This window comes from Onthophagus taurus, chromosome 11 (genome assembly GCF_036711975.1).
Source record: "Onthophagus taurus isolate NC chromosome 11, IU_Otau_3.0, whole genome shotgun sequence".
Taxonomy (NCBI): domain Eukaryota; kingdom Metazoa; phylum Arthropoda; class Insecta; order Coleoptera; family Scarabaeidae; genus Onthophagus; species Onthophagus taurus.
The window spans coordinates 14,485,809-14,505,951 of record NC_091976.1 but is presented as its reverse complement, the minus strand read 5'-3'; the positions used below and the strand labels follow the sequence as shown (position 1 = coordinate 14,505,951).

Genomic DNA, 20,143 nt, shown 5'->3' with positions numbered 1-20,143 from the left:
CTCGTATTTGAAAGTCATCTGTTACATATTAAACGCATTCTTAAATAAAAACATATCTTTAGAAAAACGACTGTATTATATTTGGTACGCTGTGTTTTACTTCCGCATATGGAGATATTGGATAAAAGAACACAAAACATATAAACTAACCGATAATTTCATCACTTTAAACGCCTACGTCTGTGTAGAACTAAATGCACACTATTTGATAAAACTTTACGGTCCCATTAATTTACTTGGTAACGGCATATTTCAAATTAGCAGACATGATGATGTAGAAATAAAGAAATTATACAAAGCTTTCAAACAAAATTATAAAAAGCTTTAAATCTGTTTTGTCAGTATTATTATTTTCTGTTTTTATATAGAAAAACTAAATGTTTTTATTTGCCAAAGAATATATGTTAATTTTTATTGACTTTTATTTGGGTGTTTTACTTAAATACACACGTGGATATGCCGTCCGAAGGGAGAGGAGGTACGAGTATGTAAGAGGAATTACGGGGAAGTATACGGAAGTATCGGGAAGTATAAGGAATTATGAGGAAATACACGGAAGTACAGGGAAATACTAGGAATATAAGTAGGAAGTATAAGGAATTATTTGTCAAAGGGGAAGTAGGTGTACAAAATTTGAACTGTCGGTTTACCCCTCGTACTAGCCAATCAGAGCGCGTGAAATAGCCGTAACCATAGTAATAATCCATTAGATAGCTTAACCAGAAGATGGTAGTAACGAGCCTAAGGCAGTCAGGTAGTAATGGACCTTAGGTCCATTAATAATCTAATCTTTAAGCCTAATCTTTAACCTAATCTTTTAGTTAAATTTATCTTATAGATAAACCCATCTACTAGCCAATCAGAGCGCGTGAAATAGCCGTAACCATAGTAATAATCCCTTAGATAGCTTAACCAGAAGGTGGGTTTATCTATAAGATAAATTTAACTAAAAGATGGTAGTAATGGACCTTAGGCCCACTTTTACCATCCTCCTGATAAACTATCTAGAGCAGCGGTTCTCAAACTTATATCCTTGCGTACCACTAAGGCTATTTTAAAAATCAGGTAGTACCACTGAACAAAAAAAAAACAATAATGATAATGCAAATATAAACTGTTTTGCGTACCACTTGAGAACTTCTCGCGTACCATCGTACCATAGTTTGAGAACCACTGATCTAGAGGATAGTTGCCATGGTTACAGCGGTTTTAAGCGCTCTCATTGGCTAAGAACTGGATTTATCTATCGGATAAATTTATGAGGAGGTGGTAAAAGCGGGCATAATTCGACTTGGATATGTTGCACTTAAAGTGTGTACTACGACAAGGTCCGTTAAGTAAACATCGTAAACATACTTGTATAAGGTTATCCAACTCTATATGAAGTTCGTATAGAGTACTTATACCCTTATATCTCCTGATGAAGTTCCTTTCAAAGGGATATCACTCCGAGCAGTGACAACTAACCAGTCAACCGGTACAAAAATGTTTGTGCAAAAAGAATAATTTGTTGTGTAATTCTAAGTGTCATATAAGTGGTTCAGTTACATATAAATAACATTTATTTCTCTTATTATTTTTTTATGTACTTCAAATAACATAGTTTATTGATAACATTCTCTTTGTATTTATTATTTATATTTAAGTATTCAAAAACAAAAATTATTTTTCAACCATTTTTTATTTCATTCCTTAAATAACAAAACCGTCGTTTTGTCTACGTCTTTCATACATTATTTTGCACAACTACGTTATTTCACAGAATAACTAGGTACTGTATTGTATAGAATAAATATAGTATAAAATAAAAAAATTATTTTATAATTTAACTAATGTTAATCGGTATTCAATGAAATAACTACTTAGTTATTTCACATAATACCGGAATTATACGCTTTAACCCTACAACGTTGCATTTTTCTTGAAGGTCAACCAAATACCCCATTACGCAGAAGTCCAAACATATGTTACTACCAGAGCGAAACGAAAAAAAAAATCGATGCTCGAATTCGGAACGTGTTCGAAATATTTCTTGGAAACTGTCAGAAAAGCTATAGCGTCAAAGAGAATGTTATACCTAATCCTCCAAACTGAACAAGTATAGCATAACATATTTTATGCTTGTTGATGCCAAGACGGTTTATACACGAAGCATGGAAATTTATATAAGTAATAAATATATTCAATAAGTCATGTGAGGTGGCAAAAAGAAAGGCTAAATCCTTATTGGGATGCGATAATAATATTACGGCTAATGATAATTACAGACTGTGAGAAAAAATGAGAGGCAGTTGCCCAAGGATTTATTGTAGTCAAAAGAAGGAAGCATGTTTGGCTTCACTGATGGGATAACGTCAGTATCTTACATATTATGAATGCAGAAAAACGTGATTTTCGTATCCTCGCTTCATGACGGCGATGTTTTTGATTCTGGTTACACTGCGTAACCTTAAAACAACAATTAACGCAGGCACAAACTAACTAAGAGGTTACTTTGATCACTCAAACTGATGAAACGATTAGCTGAGAATACAAACTGACCAACGCGAAATGTGGTCAGGTGAAGGTCAAAATACAAGTACTAACTTAAGACTAGATTGTAGTTGACCTGTTGGGAGGAAGATTACGCGGTATGATACTCACCTTGAATGTTTTAAAGGTTAAAGTCATTGAGTGTCCATTTTCTTAAGAGAAATCTCAAGGTTAAAGTCAAGTAACGATCAATGCGTACAAGTTGACCTTCAAATATCTACTAGTACTCTGAATATAGACAAAAAAAGACGCTAAAAGCAATCATTTTTTACAATTCCATCTAGAATAGTGTCCGAAATATAGACAAAATATCGCTATCTAAAAGTGCCGGACAAAAGTCTAAATACAGCATTAAATTATAAGGTTTTGTAAAACATAATAAGATAATAAAAAATCAATATTACAGGAGCGCTAATTGTTCTGTAATTTTATTTAATAACGCTATTTATTCAAAAAGAAACCAAACACAAACGAATAAGACAAAAAGTCTGCATACAAAGCATTTGAATTTGGAAAAAACGAAAAGTGCGGTGGAGCTGAAAACTTTGCTACCAACCGTAAAGTCGGTGAAGGCAATGCCATGGCTTGGAAAGCTATAGAAGCATCCGATGTGGGAAAACTGCTGTTCGTTAATGGTATTATGAATCGTCATCAATACAAAAGTGTTTTAGAACAAAAATTGATTGCTACATTTTCTAAGTAAAACAACGACCCCAAGTAGACAGCAAAACATTGTCAAACACTGGTTGCTATATTGTGCAACCAGACAGCTTAATATACCTTCTCACAGCACGGAATTAAATTCGATTGAACATGTTGCGATTGCCATTCTGGCATTGAAACCTGCTTAGTGAAATTATGGAATAAAATAACAGCAGGAAAGAAAACAAACTTGGTTGCTGCAATATCACGATGCCTGCGTAAGGCATCCATCGTATACTTAGATAAGAGAATAGGAATCGTCAAAGTTTGGGGGAACTTTCTGGAATCTCTTGTGCATGAGAATTGTGTGTTTTCTAATGGTACTACTTCCTTCAAAGGCAAAAGGGTCGGATTGTTTTCAGGTTTCCTAAAATCAGAAGATTTTTCTTCTCTTGGAGTAGCACACACTGAAGACTGCGTCTTATTTGTTGTGGGATACAGCTAAAAGACCAAAGCCTTATCAGGATGACGAGCAAGTTGAACGGATAGAACCCTGAAGCCACTCTGTATGTAGTTTACTGTCATAGTTCTTATCCACACCCTATTGAAAACCTTTGAAAAATCACTCATCCTCAAGTTGCTGACTTTGTTCTAATCATACAACAATAGAATTTATCCTTCATATTCTTTGGAAGAAAACATAGGGTGATATTTATCAGCAGCACTTGCGATGTTTGCATTTCGATGAGATGACGTTCCATGAAATATTAGCACTACTTCTTCGGTTATCTTATATCAGGCAAAATGGTCAAGTCATCCGGACAAAATAGCCATTGTCATACAGTCCCTGGCAGACTCCCCTCATGACGGTTTTCTCCAGGCATGTAACAATTGTTACATTTTCTGCATGCTCAGGTGCAACTAGATGCACTCTTTTTGCTAGAACAGCTTGCTGATAATAAACCGTGAGCCGGCACCCTTTCTGATCAAGATCATAGACAAGAATCTATAATATGATATATTATAGAATAGAATAATTTAGAATAAAGATCCACAGTTTTTTCTTCGTAAATTATGTTATTAACATAGTTTCAAATACTTTGTTAGTAGCGTGATAGTGCTGTGCTTCAACAATGGGCTAATAACCCATTACCGCCAAAAACATATCTAAAGAAATGTCTTGGACTGAACGGAACTTTCTTAGAAGAGTTATGTAAAACTAGGAGTAGTTAGGCTGATGGTTGACGATTTAAGCAAATACAGGAGTTTCAATAATGTATCATGTATAGATACATCATTATACTAAACCATTATTGTAGTATGTAACCATTAGTTTTTCACCGGTCAAGATGCGCTTTACAGAAGATAATCTTCGAGAACTTAAAGAGCTATTCCATAGCTCTATTGATGAGTTAATTAAAAGAGTCTTTTATGGCTGAAATTGTTAATATTGTAAAACAGCAATTTATCACGGAAATTAAGCAGTTGAAGAAAGAAAACCTGTCGCTGAAGAAAGAGAACAAGTTGATTTCCGAAAAACTGGACGATTTGGAGCAGTACACGCGCCGTAATAGTGTGCGTGTCTTCGGAATACCTGAAGCAAAACAACAAAACGTCGAGGCCGAAATATTATCTGTGTTCAGGGATAAACTTCATGTTACCGTTTCCGCTGATGATATCGATCGTTGTCATAGAGTGGGATTGTTTCGTGAAAAAAACAAGAATCCAAGACCAATAATTGTGAAGTTTGTGAGCTATAAATCTCGAAATTTGGTGTACAAGGCGAAAAAAATCTTAAGGGTTCCAAAATAAGCATTCAAGAAGATTTAACTAGTCATAAATTCAACCTGCTCAAAGAAGCGCGTGAAATTTCTTGGAGTATAGACGGTAGGATTTATGTTGACTATAACAAATCTGTGATGCAAATTAAAAGTATTGATGATATTGACAAGGTAAATAACGGAAAAGAAACAAATAGATTAAGTTTACTGTAATATCGCTTACAGTAAGTCGTTGAATTTAACAACCATCAGTCATCTCATCTGCGTACTGATTGTTTGAATATATTATTATTATTTTTATTTATTAATTTTTTTTTTGTTACCGGATTATATTTATTTTTGTTGTTTGATTTTTCTTGTGACACATTGACTGGCATGAGCTTTGTTACGTGTGTTACTGTAGCTCAAAAGAGTTGGTGACAGTTTTTGTTATTGCATTGTAATCGCAACGAGAGTTACTATAATCTTTGTTTATGTTTTTGTTAATTTCATTTTATAGACGTCAAATGCTGCAGAAGTGCTTGAAATTGGGACATTTGAATATTCGGTCGCTTCTGCCTGTACTTACAGAGTTCAGAGATTATGTTGAATCAAATCATTACGATATTTTTTGTTTATCGGAAACCTGGTTGTCTGAGAATATAGATAGTGACAATATATGCTTGGCTAATTTCGATTTTTTAGACAGGATAGGGGTTCGAGGGGCGGTGGTGTTGGGATTTATATAAAGAAAAGCCTTAAGGCTAAATTACTAGTATCTTGTAACGCCATAGAGCAGGTTTGGGTTACGTTTACTATTCGTAGGATAGCTACTGCAGTGGGTGTTGCTTACCGATCGCAAAGAAGGTGTGACCCAGAGGCTTTCATCTGCGAACTAGAATCACAGTTGTGGATTGTTACCCCTACTGTAGACAAAGTGATACTTACGGGTGACTTTAATTTTGATTTATGTAGAGACTTTGACCGTTTGGGAGAAAGACTTATTGACAGCTTAGACGCTTTTAATTTGAATCAAATCGTTTGCTCTCCCACGCGTATAACTAGTACCACCGAAACAATAATTATCGATCTCATTTTTGTTTCTGATACTGATATCATTAGGGATACCAACGTTGTTTCTTCTCATCTCTATCATGAGGTAATTTATTGTAATTTAAACATAGAACCTGTTGTACGGTCGTCACCTTTTATTATATTATCGACCTTTTATCGTCGTGTCTTTTCTCATTTTAATTATCGTGACTTTTGCAGGACCTGTATGCGATTCCCTTTTTCTTGATTTTTGATATGGTAGATATTAACGATAAGATTTCCTTTTTAACGGAAAGTATCTTGACACTTTTTGATGTTCACGCTCCAGTCAGAACCTTTTAGAGTACGCGGGGCTCCGACACCTTGGATAACCAACACTATAAAAGATATGCAGAAAACTCGTGATAAGGCTTACAAAAGATTTAGACTACTAAAAACAGACGAATCATGGCAGTATTATAAAGATATAAGGAATTATGTAAAAGGTGCTATAAAGAGAGAAAGAAGGGCATTTGTTGATTATTGTATGCAATCCTAAACAGATCCTTGGGTTGCGTTGAAAAAATGTGGAGTTATAACCCGTGTACCTGAGCATCTAGTTGATGCGAATCAAATTAATAATACCTGTGTACCTATTGACATTGATTGGTATAATTTTTATATGCATAATGTTATTATAAAAGATTCATTTTATGTAACTTTTTATGTAGATTCACTTATCTACAATAATTTTGAATTGGTCACTGATTTGGACATAGAGAGGATTATTCGCTCAATAAGAAGCAATGCTGCAGGACTTGATGGGTTAAGCATGAGAATGATCAACTATTGTTGCCCACACATAATTCCTCAAATAAAAGATGTTGTTAACTCCTGCATATCAAACTGTCAATTTCCTAACGTTTGGAAAAAGGCGAAAGTGATTCCTTTGCAAAAAAAAAGGAATCCTGATTCCTTTGCTGACTTACGTCCGATCAGCATCTTACCGCTGTTGTCCAAGGTGTGATACTGTATTGGTAAGAGTCGGGTGCCCACAGGGATCAACATTATCCCCTCTATTGTTTAACATCTATACAAGCCATTTAAAAAATATACTGCGGTATTGCACGCAGTGATGATACGCAAATTTAGTATTCGTTCTCAGAGTCGGAGGTGGACGCCGCATGTGCCAGAATTGATGATGATTTGAAACGACTGGTTCAGCTTTCTGATGGACATGGCTTACGCGTCAACCCACAAAAGAGAATTAATGCTGTTTGGCCCAAAATCACTTAAACAACGATTAATAAACAAAATTAACATTAAAATGAACAACGAGCAGTCAGTATTTAGTAAGTCTGTGAAAAACTTAGGTGTAATATTAGATGAAAATTTAAAATTTGATTTGCACATTAATAAATGTCTGCAGAAGGCCTATGGCTCACTAAAACTTAGTTATTCTAATCAGGCGTACATAAATAAAGCAACTAAGCGATTACTATGTAATAGCATAGTGTTATCACATTTCAATTCTGCTGACTGTCTGTATTACCCATTTCTAACGTATGCACTTAAATATAAAATCCAAAGGTGCAAAACTCTTGTATACGTCTATTGTTTGGGTTGAGGCGAAGGGATCATGTAAGTTATAAACTGTCGGAAATAAGCTGGTTAAATATGCAGTCGAGACGCCTGGCACATGCGGCGTTGCTGTTTCGTAATTTACTTGTTTAGAAAAATTTCTTTTCGCTCCGATGTGCACAATCTTAATCTCAGATTTAAGGGAACGCTAACACCGCCTTTACACAAAACAGAATTTTTTTAAGAACAGCTTTACCTACCAAATTTATAAAATATTTAAGGTGTTGATTGTAAAGATTGGGACGTGCTCTTCGGTGGGGCGGTTTAAAAGGGAAAAAAAATAATACTAATGCAGGGTCCAGAGAGTTTGTAGGGATGGAGTAGGAACGGCGAGGTATGGTTTGTGCTCTTTTTGTTTGTTTTGCGGTATTTGACTATTAACTTTAATATTTGCTTGAATTAAATGGTGTACTCTCGTGTGATTGTTTGGTTGTATGTCTAAAGCCGGATTTATATTTGTCTGACGTGTCGTGTTGTGACGCGTCAGAACGGTATCGGTTGAATACATGTACCATGGTGAGATTTATATTTGTGTGTCACAATGTGTTGTGGTGCCTTGTGTTGTGTCGCATCAGCAGCGATCCCGATGTCCGTCAGAGCAGTGGAGTGGGAAGTGACGCATAACGACAGATCAGACAAGTGTACACCTGTCTTATGACTCGTCAGATTTGCGTTTCTTCTTTCTTTCGATATTAAATTTGATTACATTTAACATTATCAGCATCGCTCTCAAGCTCTTTAACCAGGCCGTGAAATTCGCCTTTAGCCTCTCTCTTTCTGTTCACTGGATGAACCCAATATCTTCTCTCTTTTTCTGTTTTCAGAAGAGTTGCTAGTACCATAAAATGAATATCTTCTTCATAATCTGAATCAGAAGATTCATGGGAAAACATTATAGACCCACGTATGAACTCTCTGAGTGCTACGACCAGAGCTACAACTGTATTGATTCAAAATATCGCCAGAGTGCGTCAGAACACAACATATAGATGTGAACACTAACCATTACGTCAGAGCGCATCACGACATAACACGTCAGACAAATATAAATCCGGTTTAATGGGCTAGTGGAAGAACGGCGTCAGTCGAACTAGTAATAACTCTTTTATTATTATTTTCTACATTATTTCTTTTTAGTTTAATCATTATATATTTTATTTTAAAATTCTTTGTATTGGTGCGCTCAATAAAGATTATTATTATTATTGTTAAAAAGCACTGTAAACTTGATCAAAATAAATAATTATTCATGAAAATCGGTAGATTACCTTTCGTAGGTTTAACCTTTAATTACTAAACATACGTCTCACAGACGGTATTAGATGCACGTCATAGATTTTAAATATAATTCTTTTCTCATCAACATGATATATTTGAAAACGCCTCTCAGACGTGTCGTTAGCATTCAAGATATTAAATTGCTGTTTAGAGAGTTACTTGTTTACACATAACTTGTTTATATCGCAATAAAACATGGAGTTCCCAGCCTTCACTACTCTGGTAGGCGAGAGCTAACAGAAATTCTTGTTTATTTCTGAATAAAAAAAGCTTGCGAAGAAATGTGATATTATTTTGCGTAAAAGCATTTCTTTATCTTAAATTTCCTCTACTTAATATACAACAATGTGATGTAATTCTAAGTCCCTAGTAAGATTTACTTTTCTTTTTCTTTAGGCGAAGAAATTATAAAAGGCAATTCAAGCTAAATGTGGTCTTTAAATCTATAGGAAACGGGACAATAACGATAACAAAGGGACAATACTTAACAATTTGTCAAAAATCTGATTAAATTTTATCGCTTTAATATACCGGTATAGTATTGACTCTTAAAAATATAAGAAAAGAAAAAATAAAGTTTCAAAATGTTTTTATTGACAGTAAAATATAACAGATGGAAATCCACCAATATCGAAGTGGAGTGTGTGTGGGGGGAGGTTAATTATAATATACATCAAATAAACTCTACCCTAATTTATAATATTATTACAAATCTCAAGGAATACTTTCGCATTATTATTATTTATAATATAGCGCATGTAACATAAGAAACCAACCAACCATATAGAGATAGCTTAAACAAGCGTTTATCATCCACATTATTACTCTGATAATTAAAAGCTAAAAATATAATATTTCCAATTTTCACGAAATTTTTCCATTATTTTTTTTCTCATCTGCGCGTTCTTAATTGAATATTTTAAACAAATATTTTTTTCACAATAAAATAAAATAGATATAATAATCGATATATAATAATTGCGTTTTTTAAAGATGTTTTTTTTTTAATCTTCAATATTCTGAAGACGATAACAAAGGCTTTCTTTTTTTTCAAAACTTTTCTTAGCTGTTTTTGGGGCGGCAGGGAGACTTCAAAAAGATTATGATAAATACTCTTATCTTATTCAAAAAGAAGAAAACGACAAAAATAGTAAAAAATAAACGGAGAAAGAAAAAGGAAGGAAAGAAAACGGATAATGACACTTAACGCCCTCTGTCTATAGAAAAAAGAAAACCCTGTGTTCCACGACGACACCTCCCCTTTTTTAAATCATTATAATTACCCTTTTTTATGTTTTAAATAGCATCAATATCAACATCATCTTCGCCTTCATCTTCAACTACTACTTTTGGTTTTGGCGTTGCTGTCGCCGTTGGTTTTAACGGAACTCGATCATTGTACTCAATTTCAACGTCACTTTCCGTTTCCGTTTCCTCTTCACTTTCAGATTCAGCCTCTTGTAACCATTTAATAAACGGCGCCGCTTTGTTATGGATTTCTTGTGAAACTTCCTTTGAGACATATTTTTTAGATACCTTTTCGGCCCATTCCATAAATGTAGCTTCATTCAATACATCCAAATCATATAAAACCTTGAAGATTAGAGCCACTTTTGGAACGAGCGCGTCCTGGTGAAGTGCGATAAGTTGCTCCAAACCGCCCATCAAATATTTTTGGGCTTTTTTGTCGTTGACAGTGAAACGCAACAGGAACACACGGTGCTTTTTAATTTGTGCCAAGATGTTTTGGTCGAATAATAATTCGGCGAGGATTAATGGTGCTTTTGGCTTGATTTCTAAACGTTCGGCTTCTGTTACAATATCCTTTTGTACCTAAAATCATTAAAAGAAATTAAAATTACAATTTTTTTATTTCAATCTTAACACTTTACCGACCGCTAGCCTATTAATCGGCTTTTATATCGCGCGTACCTAAAAACAGCCGAACGCTGGGTTCCCACGGCGATAAACAATTGTTACTTGTTTAACCTATTTTATTGAGATACATTACTCATTTGCGTTCATTGCGTTGCTTCGTAAACTCGGATTTTCACACCGTTTTTAAAAAATTTACCGTTTACGATGAGCGAAAAAAATTGTATTGGAGAGTTTTATTTATCAGATTGTCCTCACAGTTATTCAGGAAGTGATAGTGGTGACGAAAGTGATGGGAGCGATATAATAATTCGAAAACGGGATTCTGTATTGCCACTAAGATGTAGTGATTTAGAAGACGACGAGATAAGTAACAACGAAGACGATACAAATAACATTGAAGATGACGATGATATATGGTTGGCAGAAGATGAAGCAGTAATTTTGGAACCTTTTGAAGGCAGCCCTGGCATAAAAATTATGCCTAGTTCTACAGAAAATGTGATGAATAGCGTCAATTTATTTATTGGAATGGACTTTTTCGAACACTTAGTGAAGGAATCCAACAGATATCATTACCAGATGATACAAAAGTATAAAATTCCATCAAGAGCGAAACGGAAATGAAAAAATTTTTAGGAGTAATAGTTCTAATGGGTCAGGTAAAAAAAAACGTGTTCTACGACTATTGGTCAACAGATCCAAGTATAGAAACTCCATTCTTTTCGCAAGTCATGAGCAGAAACAGATTTGTGCAAATAATGCAGAGCTGGCATTTTTGCAATAACGACAACATCCCTCACAATGCACATAGGCTTGCTAAAATCCAGCCTGTCATTGATTATTTACAGCAAAAATTTAACGATGTATATATCAGCAATTATCTTTGGATAAATGTATAGTTCTGTGGAGAGGTCGGTTATCCATTAAAACGTACAATCCGGCAAAAATTACAAAATACGGAATACTTGTAAGAATGGTGTGCGAAGCTGTCACAGGATACATATGCAATTTTCACGTGTATGCTGCCGATGGCAAAAAAATGGAAAATACGGTTTTAACGGTTATTGAACCATATATAAACATAGGCCACCACATTTATCAAGGTAATTATTATAACAGCGTCAAGATGGCTAAAATTTCACTGCGAAATAAAGTGCGAGTGTGCGGAACCATTCGAAAAAATAGAGGTCTTCCTCAATCTCTACAAATATTACGACTTTCAAGAGGTCAGCACAAATTTCGTAGGAATCGTCAAATTTTGTTAGAAGTATGGAATAATGGCAAAAGGAATGTAAATATGATATCTTCTATACATTCGGCACAATAGGGCCGTTAACTATTTTTTTTTATTGGCTCATTCGAAAGTTTTTTAAAATTAATTGACCCCATATTTTTTAATTTTTGATTATGAGGCTTAGTTTTTCCAAAAAAAAATAATAAAGTTTGAAATTACAGGCCGCGAATTCAGTAGCGCGTCACTCAAATTTGAGCGTATGATTGGAGCATATAAAAATCAATACAATTCCTGGAGAGAGACAATGCTACGAATCTTATGCGCTAGAAGAAAACGGGAGAGAAATCACGTCTGTGATTTCTTTCTTCTTACTTAAAACGTCACAATGAATCAGGGGTGGGGAATTTTAAAGTTTCACATTAATTATTGCAAAAATCTAATCTAGTCTAATTTAATTTACATTATCGATTTTTTGAAAGACGGTCTTTCTAATCGATTGACGTTAACGGCCCTATTGACGGAATCCACAAGCAGAAGTAAAAGATCAAATGCCCCAATACAAACGCCTAATTCCATCATAGATTATAACAGATATATGAAGGGCGTCGATCGCGCGGACCAATATCTAGCATACTATTCCATTTACAGAAAAACAAAAAAATGGACTAAATGGGTTGTAATGTTTTTTATAAACTGTGCGCTTTTTAATTCATTTAAAGCATACACAGTTTTAAATGGAAGAAGTATTACGTACAAGAATTTCTTGCACAAGGTGTCAGTTTCATGGATAGAATATGATGAAACTAATTGTATGGAACAAGATGACAATATACTACCTAGTTCTGCACCCACAAGGAGAGCACCCAAATTTGACAATCCCGGAAGGCTCTCGAATTTCGGACAACATAAACTTATAAATATAGTAACTAGCGGTAAAAGTGTGAAACCCCAAAGACAATGGAGTTTGTGCTGTTCAAAAGAAAAGAAGTAGAACATGTTTTGTTTGTAAATTTTGCAATGTTCCATTACATAAAGGTAACTGTTTTGAACGATATCATACCTTGAAAAAATATTAATTATTTATTGTTTGATATATACATTGATATAATTATTTATTGTTGAAATATTATAATATATATAATATTATACTATACCTATACCTATTGTCCTATAAATAACTTGATAACTATTGCAAATAGGTATAGGACATGCTTTATAAAAAAGAAACCTTATTACTTGGCGAATAATTTAAGATAAAAAAAATGAGGTATTCCATTTAAAAAAAATGAGATATAGCTATTTCAAGTTTCTGGTATTGAGTACAATATTACGAACACCTGTAGAAGGTTACCAGATTTGTATACGGGCATGAAGGTACTGTAACTATGCATTAATAATGTACAAAAGATTTGCTTTGTAGGGTCTTAAATAAATTAGGTATGCTTTCTTTTACAGACACGTGCAGACGGAGATTCTTTCACAAAATGTTGAATATTTCAAAAACTGTAAAATTTTGGTATAGGTAAGGCTTAACAAAAAGTATGTCGAATTTTAAAGGTAATTCAAAAATGTAATAACATATGGGGTATTCCATTTAAATTTACGAAGTTGTACCTTGTACTTTGTTTTTGCAACACTCTGTATAAACAAAAATATTTTTAGGTTATGCACCTTCGAGCACCAAACAACTTTATATATAAACATTTTCTTCTAGCAACACCCTGTAAGGAGATATCGTGCGATATCGCACTAATTGGACACCCGGTATATATATAATATAATTAAATTATTATTATTATATAAATAAATTATTTTGTTGAAATATAGTCCTTACTAATGAAACAAGCAGGCTATGAAATATCAAACAGTTTGACAGAAATGCTTGTTAATTTTATTTACGCATTTATCAAGTTGCTGCTTTGGGTTATTAAGTGTTTATTTGACATGGACCGTATTTCAAGACATTTAAACCGCGATGAGTGTGTTGAGGCAGTTACTTTAGCCAATGAAGAAATAAGTTATAGTGAAATAGGCTTGAGATTAGGAGTTTCTCATACAATAATATCACGTGCCGTTCAACGATTTCAAGAGACAAATGATCATACAAGACGACCTGGACAAGGAAGAAGGAGAGTCACAACACTACGCCAAGATCGTTTTATTAGACTTCGTGCTTTAAGGGAACGTTTTGTTACAATGAAAAACTTACAGATACAAGTAGCAGATGTTCATAATATTCGAATTAGTACTAACACTGTACAAAGACGTCTTGCCGAAGGTGATTTGCATGCAAGGATTCCTGCCAGAGCACCAAATTTAAACGCAAATCATCGTAGAAGGAGATTGCAATTTGCCAGAGAACATCTTGACTGGAATGCTGATGACTGGGAACAAGTACTGTTCACAGATGAATCAAGGTTTTGTGTATACAGCTCAGATAGACGTTTAAGAGTAATTCGACGGCCCAATGAACGCTATGCACAGTGCAACATACGACCGACAACTTTATTTAATGGAGGATCTGTAATGGTTTGGGGTGGAATTTCGCTTATTGCACGAACAGACCCTGTTTCTTTGCGAAGAGGTTCATTAACAGGTGAAAGGTATATTACAGACATTTTATCGGAACACGTGGTACCCTTTGCTCCTTACATAGGAAATAATTTTTTATTAATGCATGATAATGCAAGACCTCATGTTGCCTATACGGTCCGTGACTATTTGGATGAAGTTGGTATACAAACCATGGACTGGCCACCCTGTAGCCCTGATCTCAATCCAATAGAGATTTTATGGGATAATATTGATCGTCAGTTAAGGGGCCGACATCCACCACCTATCGTTTTGGATGACGTTGAGAGGATGGTAAGAGAGGTTTGGGATGCAATTGAGCAAGATCAAACAAAAAACATAAATTTCTTTTTACACCCCGTATATGGGTAAAACGTTGACAATTGTCAGAAACCATCAACATATTTCTTCCTTAAAAATCAACCTATATTGTGAAGAATCATCAAAATCCATCCGTTGATTCAAAAAAAAAAAAACCTTTAAACTTAATGCATAATTTAGGTGGTGCGATAATTTTGGAGAGTAGTGTATATATATAGTATGTCATTATATGAATTATAATAGTATCATTACATAATTATTAAACTGAAAACCGTTGTAATAGATAAAATAAACAATTTATTATTATCGTGAAAATAAAACATTTTATTAAATCTAATTATCCTATAATATGTATATTCCATAATAACAGATGGTGGACAATTTTGTCTGAGCCTACGAAACGCACAGATACTCCAGTGCGATGGTCTACTATCAGTAACTAGAGAGACATAACTTTGAAAAACTGATAACGGTATCCGATATACGCAATTATTTGACATATTTTGGTCAAATCCGCGATGAAATCCATCCAGCCGTTTTCGATACAACGGCGTCTTGCTAAACCGCGATTTTCCGCGAAACTGTATGGAATATCGAAAAAATAAAATATGGCTCTCAATAAGAACACATCAGGCTACCATCTATTCAAAATTGAAATTTTTACGTCAGATAGTTTTTGAGAAAAAAAATCACAAAATGGACAAAGTTGCCGGCAACGTAAAAAATCGGGTACTTTTTTCATTTATCTCGCGATAAAAAAAAAACGTGGATCCGAAAATTTTCAAATTAACATATGTTACGTAGAAATGTTCAGTTATTATAACAAACTTTTCCGCAATTTTTTTTATCGAGCGGTTGCGAAGATATCGATCTCTAAAGACCTGAAAAACAGCCGGCGCCAGGGAGATTCTGCGGCTGCGCGGCCGGTCGGATGTGCGTACGCTGTTGAATCGCGAGCGGTCAGTAAAGTGTTAACAAGAACTTACTTGTGTGTTATCCAAAACCCCAGCATCACGTTTATTCTTAACCATTTCATACAAAATATTCATTCTTTCCTTCTCAGACTTTTCCAAATCATCATTGATGGTCATATTCTTAACACCATCAGTTAAATCTTGCATTCTAGCTCGAACAGCTTCCTCAGAAATATCCGCAGACCATTTCGTGCCTTCGTCTTCATCGTTGTTCTTGATTGCGGTATTATTGCCGGCTGCTGTTGGTGAAGCGGCATCTGGACCACCATGATCGGCGGAATCATTTTCTCCATCTTTACCTTCACCATTCGCATCACCGTTGGTGCGTTTGCTGCGTTTCGATCGTTTACCTTCGGTTAAAGAAGATCCTTGAACGGCTGGATTCAAATTTGGTGGATTTTTTAATATGAAAGTAATCAATTTGTGAGTGGAATCGATTTGACCGTGATAACCGCAAGCTTTGCAACTTTGAGAAATCGCCCCACGTTTTGCTGAAACCATTAAATCCGTTTCTGGGTTGTCACATTCCGGACATAAAACAAATCTATTAATAACAAAACAAAATCGTTAGAATTCTTGGGAGTTTTAATTACGTTGTAGTTAACTTACTTACGAATAAACCCATCAAGTAACCCTTGTAATTTAACAGCATCATGTGACCCATTAACGATAAATCTTTCGTTTTTAAAATCAAATTGGGTTTGAGCTCCAAGTTCACAACCAAAGTATTTTGTAGGATAAGTGGGTGGTCTTCCTAAAGCTTTAGCAACCTCCGCCATATTAACAATAACCGTTTTGATTCCATTCCCTTTTCCTTCAACTTTGGCCATGAGCTGTGGCATTTTATACCGATAAAAGACATCTTTGACTTCCCTATTGACATTTACGGTACCCATTGTTTCAAATGTATTAAAAAAATTAGTGGCTGTTAATAAAAATGCAAGTTACAACAGGTGTTTTGTTGATTATTTTTGTTTCTTGAGCCTATGGTGGTGATGGAGCAATGATGACGGCTGGTGGTCGTCGTTGTTGTTGTTGTGGACGTCGTCGTCGTCGGTTCCGGAACTGAGAAAGGATGGTGAAATAAAATCAGCCGCTTGCGCCGCTGATGATGGTGCTGCTGCTTTCGGACCGAATGATTCTTGCACGATGACGCTGGTGTCAATTTTAAACCTTTCTTTGTCTCCAGTCACGTTTCTCTGAACGGTTGTAGCTTCCGATGCCTATTAGATGAAAATTTTGTTTTCCTAAAAAATATATACAAAAATAAATAAATAAGTCGCTTTGGATCGTTAAATTAAATAATTAAAAAAAATATTTTCCTTTAAAACTTTCCCGTTATTTAGTCTCAGTGTAATTTTTTTAACTCATTACTAGACAATAATAAAAAACTTAATAACTTTTAAAAAACTTCTTTCCTGCTTTATTTAAATTGCCTCGGGACCGGTTTCGACCTTTACATTAGGTCATCATCAGCCGAATGGCCAAATTTTTCAAAAACTAACATAAAACAATAATATATCCAACTTCTAACTAACACGCCATAACTCTACGTGGGGGTATCAAAATGAAAAAAAAAACCACTCGTAAAACCTACCACTCGTAACTTGCTACCAATTTGTCGTCAGCAAGAATATACTTTTTAAAATTCTGCGCCAACATGGCAAAATAACTTTATATTGTTACAAAAACAACTTTCACATACTGTTCTTCTTCCTGGTATGTTTTGACACACTCATTCACATTTGCAAAACATTTCTAGTGTTGTTTTGTTTCACATTTCTGCTCCACAGCTCCAACTTTCTACAAAAAGCACTAACTTCATCACTGCTGTCCAACATATGTGTGTTTGCACCTTGGAGTTGTAGATTCAGGGTATTTAATTTCTCGAATATGTCACGTGGTTTTCCTCTACTAGAAAAGTGGAAATTTCCTCTTTTAACTCATAAGCACGTTCTAGAAATTTCCCACGCGATAGCCATCTGGCCTTACAATAAAATAGCAACGTTGAGCATCCATATCTTTACAAAGTGCAATTTATTACAGTTAGAACCGTCGTTAGCACAATGTTGAGACCAGGACTCATTTTTTCTGAAGCCATAGCCTCTCTGTGGATCATGCAATGGGTCCAGACACATTGCGGAGATTTTTGTTTCACAAGTGCTTATACACTTTTTTTACGTCGTCTTTTATTATTATATGAAAAAGGGGCGCGCCATAAAAATTGGGCCCCGAATACTGAAAGGTTGAGAAACGCTGAGTTAAGTGTTGATTTTGTCGATTCTGGTAACGAATTAAACACCTCTGGTTGTCGTTCACACCCCATGTGTAGAATACACGTATATTGAAAACCGAACGCGTACTAACGAAATGAGTGGAACTGATATTAAGGGTTGCGGGGAAAGGGCTACTAGAAAGCCTTCAACGCAAACTGGACTATTCATGAAGCAGCGAAATCAGCTTTCTTTCACTATAAACACGCCTCTTAAGCGTTTTACATAAAAGGTGCATTAGCCCTTCATAATTAAGATAACGATGTATTAATTTTATCCAGAGTTTAAGTAATCTAAGTAATTTAAATAAGTTTTGCATTAGTAATCTGTTATATATTCAATTAAATTTTGTTATAAATTTATTGATTTATTTTTAATGGAAAGTAATTTGGTGCCCTTAAAGTGGACACTATGTGGAACCCCACTTGGTTAGGAGTTTCTAGGTTGGTTTATCTACTCGATTTTTTTGAACCTAGATTTTCAACTTTCTCAATTCATTTCTCGCTCCTTACAGCATCGTTGCTGTGGAGCAGTCTCTGTGATTTCCCGCCTTTCATCTTCACAAAATTCTTTGTAGAATTTTTTGCTCTCCTCGGATCATCCAGGAACATACTCTCTGTGGTACCCTCTTGGAATTGCTATTTTTGCCCCCGTCAATATCCCGTACTTTACGCTCTCTAGTGGGAACCAGCCTAGGCATTTGTCAAGATCAGAAAGCAGGCAAGTTAGTTTTCCTGACTATCCATCTAAGACGATTTTGATCAAAACAGGATGCAATGAAGAAAGTAGGACATGACCTTGTTGATGCTGGCAGAGGTTGGCTTTCTTTGTCAATAGTAACAAAACAAAGATCGGGATTATATTCCCTCTTCCAGGCTGCAGTTCGAAAAATGCCTCCGTCTTTGGTGTCAAATAGGAGGTGGATATCAAAATTCTCTGACCACTAAAAAAGGTACGTGCCATTCCTGTCATTATTAGAACCTTTCCACAACTTATGGCGGCTGTTAAAATCCCTTACAAATTGATGCATGTTCGTAAGATTAAGTTTATAGGCAAGCTAGATGAGAGCATGTTCACTCAACCAAGCTTATTGTAGTAAGTCAGGCACAATCAATGCCATGCTTATTTACTAGCTGCCTGCACTGCCCTATACAGGTTTCCCGTATCTTCCGCATCAGAGCATTATACGGTTGTAGGATACATTACAAATTGACAAACAGGATTAATTGAAACAGGATTATTATTCTGAAACGATCTTTCTAATAAAATTTTTCCGTAATGTTTATAATAACCGCACGGGAACTGTTTAAACGAACTGTTTTTCCTCCAATAGCAATTCAAGAAAAGCTTCGGAGATCGTAAATCACACTCGGGCAATCGGTCTCACCCCCGGCCGGTCCACCGCGCCGTTCTAAAGTAGTCCGCACGTGTACTCGCCAATAGATTCGACACGGAAAAAGAAATAAACTTTTTGCGCTATTGACGTGAATAGTTCCGTGAAGTGAGACTTACAGTTCCCGTTCGGTTATTATAAACACTTCGGAAAAATTTTATTAGAAAGATCGCTTCAGAATAAAGGATACATTATTAAATTATTACAACCGTATAATGCTCTGATGCGAAAGATACGGGACACCTGTATAGCTCCTCCATACGCCCATCGAGAACATGAACCTGAAAGTGGGTCGTACAACAAAATGGCGTATAACAAAAGTACATGTAGGTACATACTATATGTGTAAACTCAAGTGAAGTTATGTAATTACTTCAATTTTTTCAGATTTTAATAAACGATAACTAATAATCTAAAAACGAAGTAATAATCTGATAAAAACCGTAAAATAAAATTATTTTGGTTCAAAGGAATTGCGGAGTATCTCAGTTTCCGTTGTTGTTTGTAGACCAACATTGAAAAGTTGTCCAAAGTGTTTTGTTTTGCAACCCTTTCCAGTTCTCTTTTCAACTCCTGATAGCACATTACAACTGCGGTGATACCACGAGAAACGT

At 35.1% G+C, this 20,143-nt stretch overlaps 1 protein-coding gene across 4 annotated transcripts in view; it reads right to left on the bottom strand.

Annotated features, from left to right (window-relative positions):
• Positions 1-9,457: 9,457 nt before the first annotated feature.
• LOC111419487 (eukaryotic translation initiation factor 5) overlaps positions 9,458-20,143 on the bottom strand; it is a 29,734-nt gene continuing 19,048 nt past the window's right edge. For all 4 annotated transcript variants that reach the window (XM_023052298.2, XM_023052299.2, XM_023052300.2 and 1 more), the window contains 3 exons: positions 16,473-17,110; positions 15,876-16,407; positions 9,458-10,718 (listed from right to left, as the gene is read on the bottom strand). In XM_023052298.2, the coding sequence (XP_022908066.1) occupies positions 10,182-10,718; positions 15,876-16,407; positions 16,473-16,759 (1,356 nt within the window). In that variant the 5' untranslated portion in view covers positions 16,760-17,110 and the 3' untranslated portion in view covers positions 9,458-10,181. The remainder of the gene's footprint in view (positions 10,719-15,875; positions 16,408-16,472; positions 17,111-20,143) is intronic.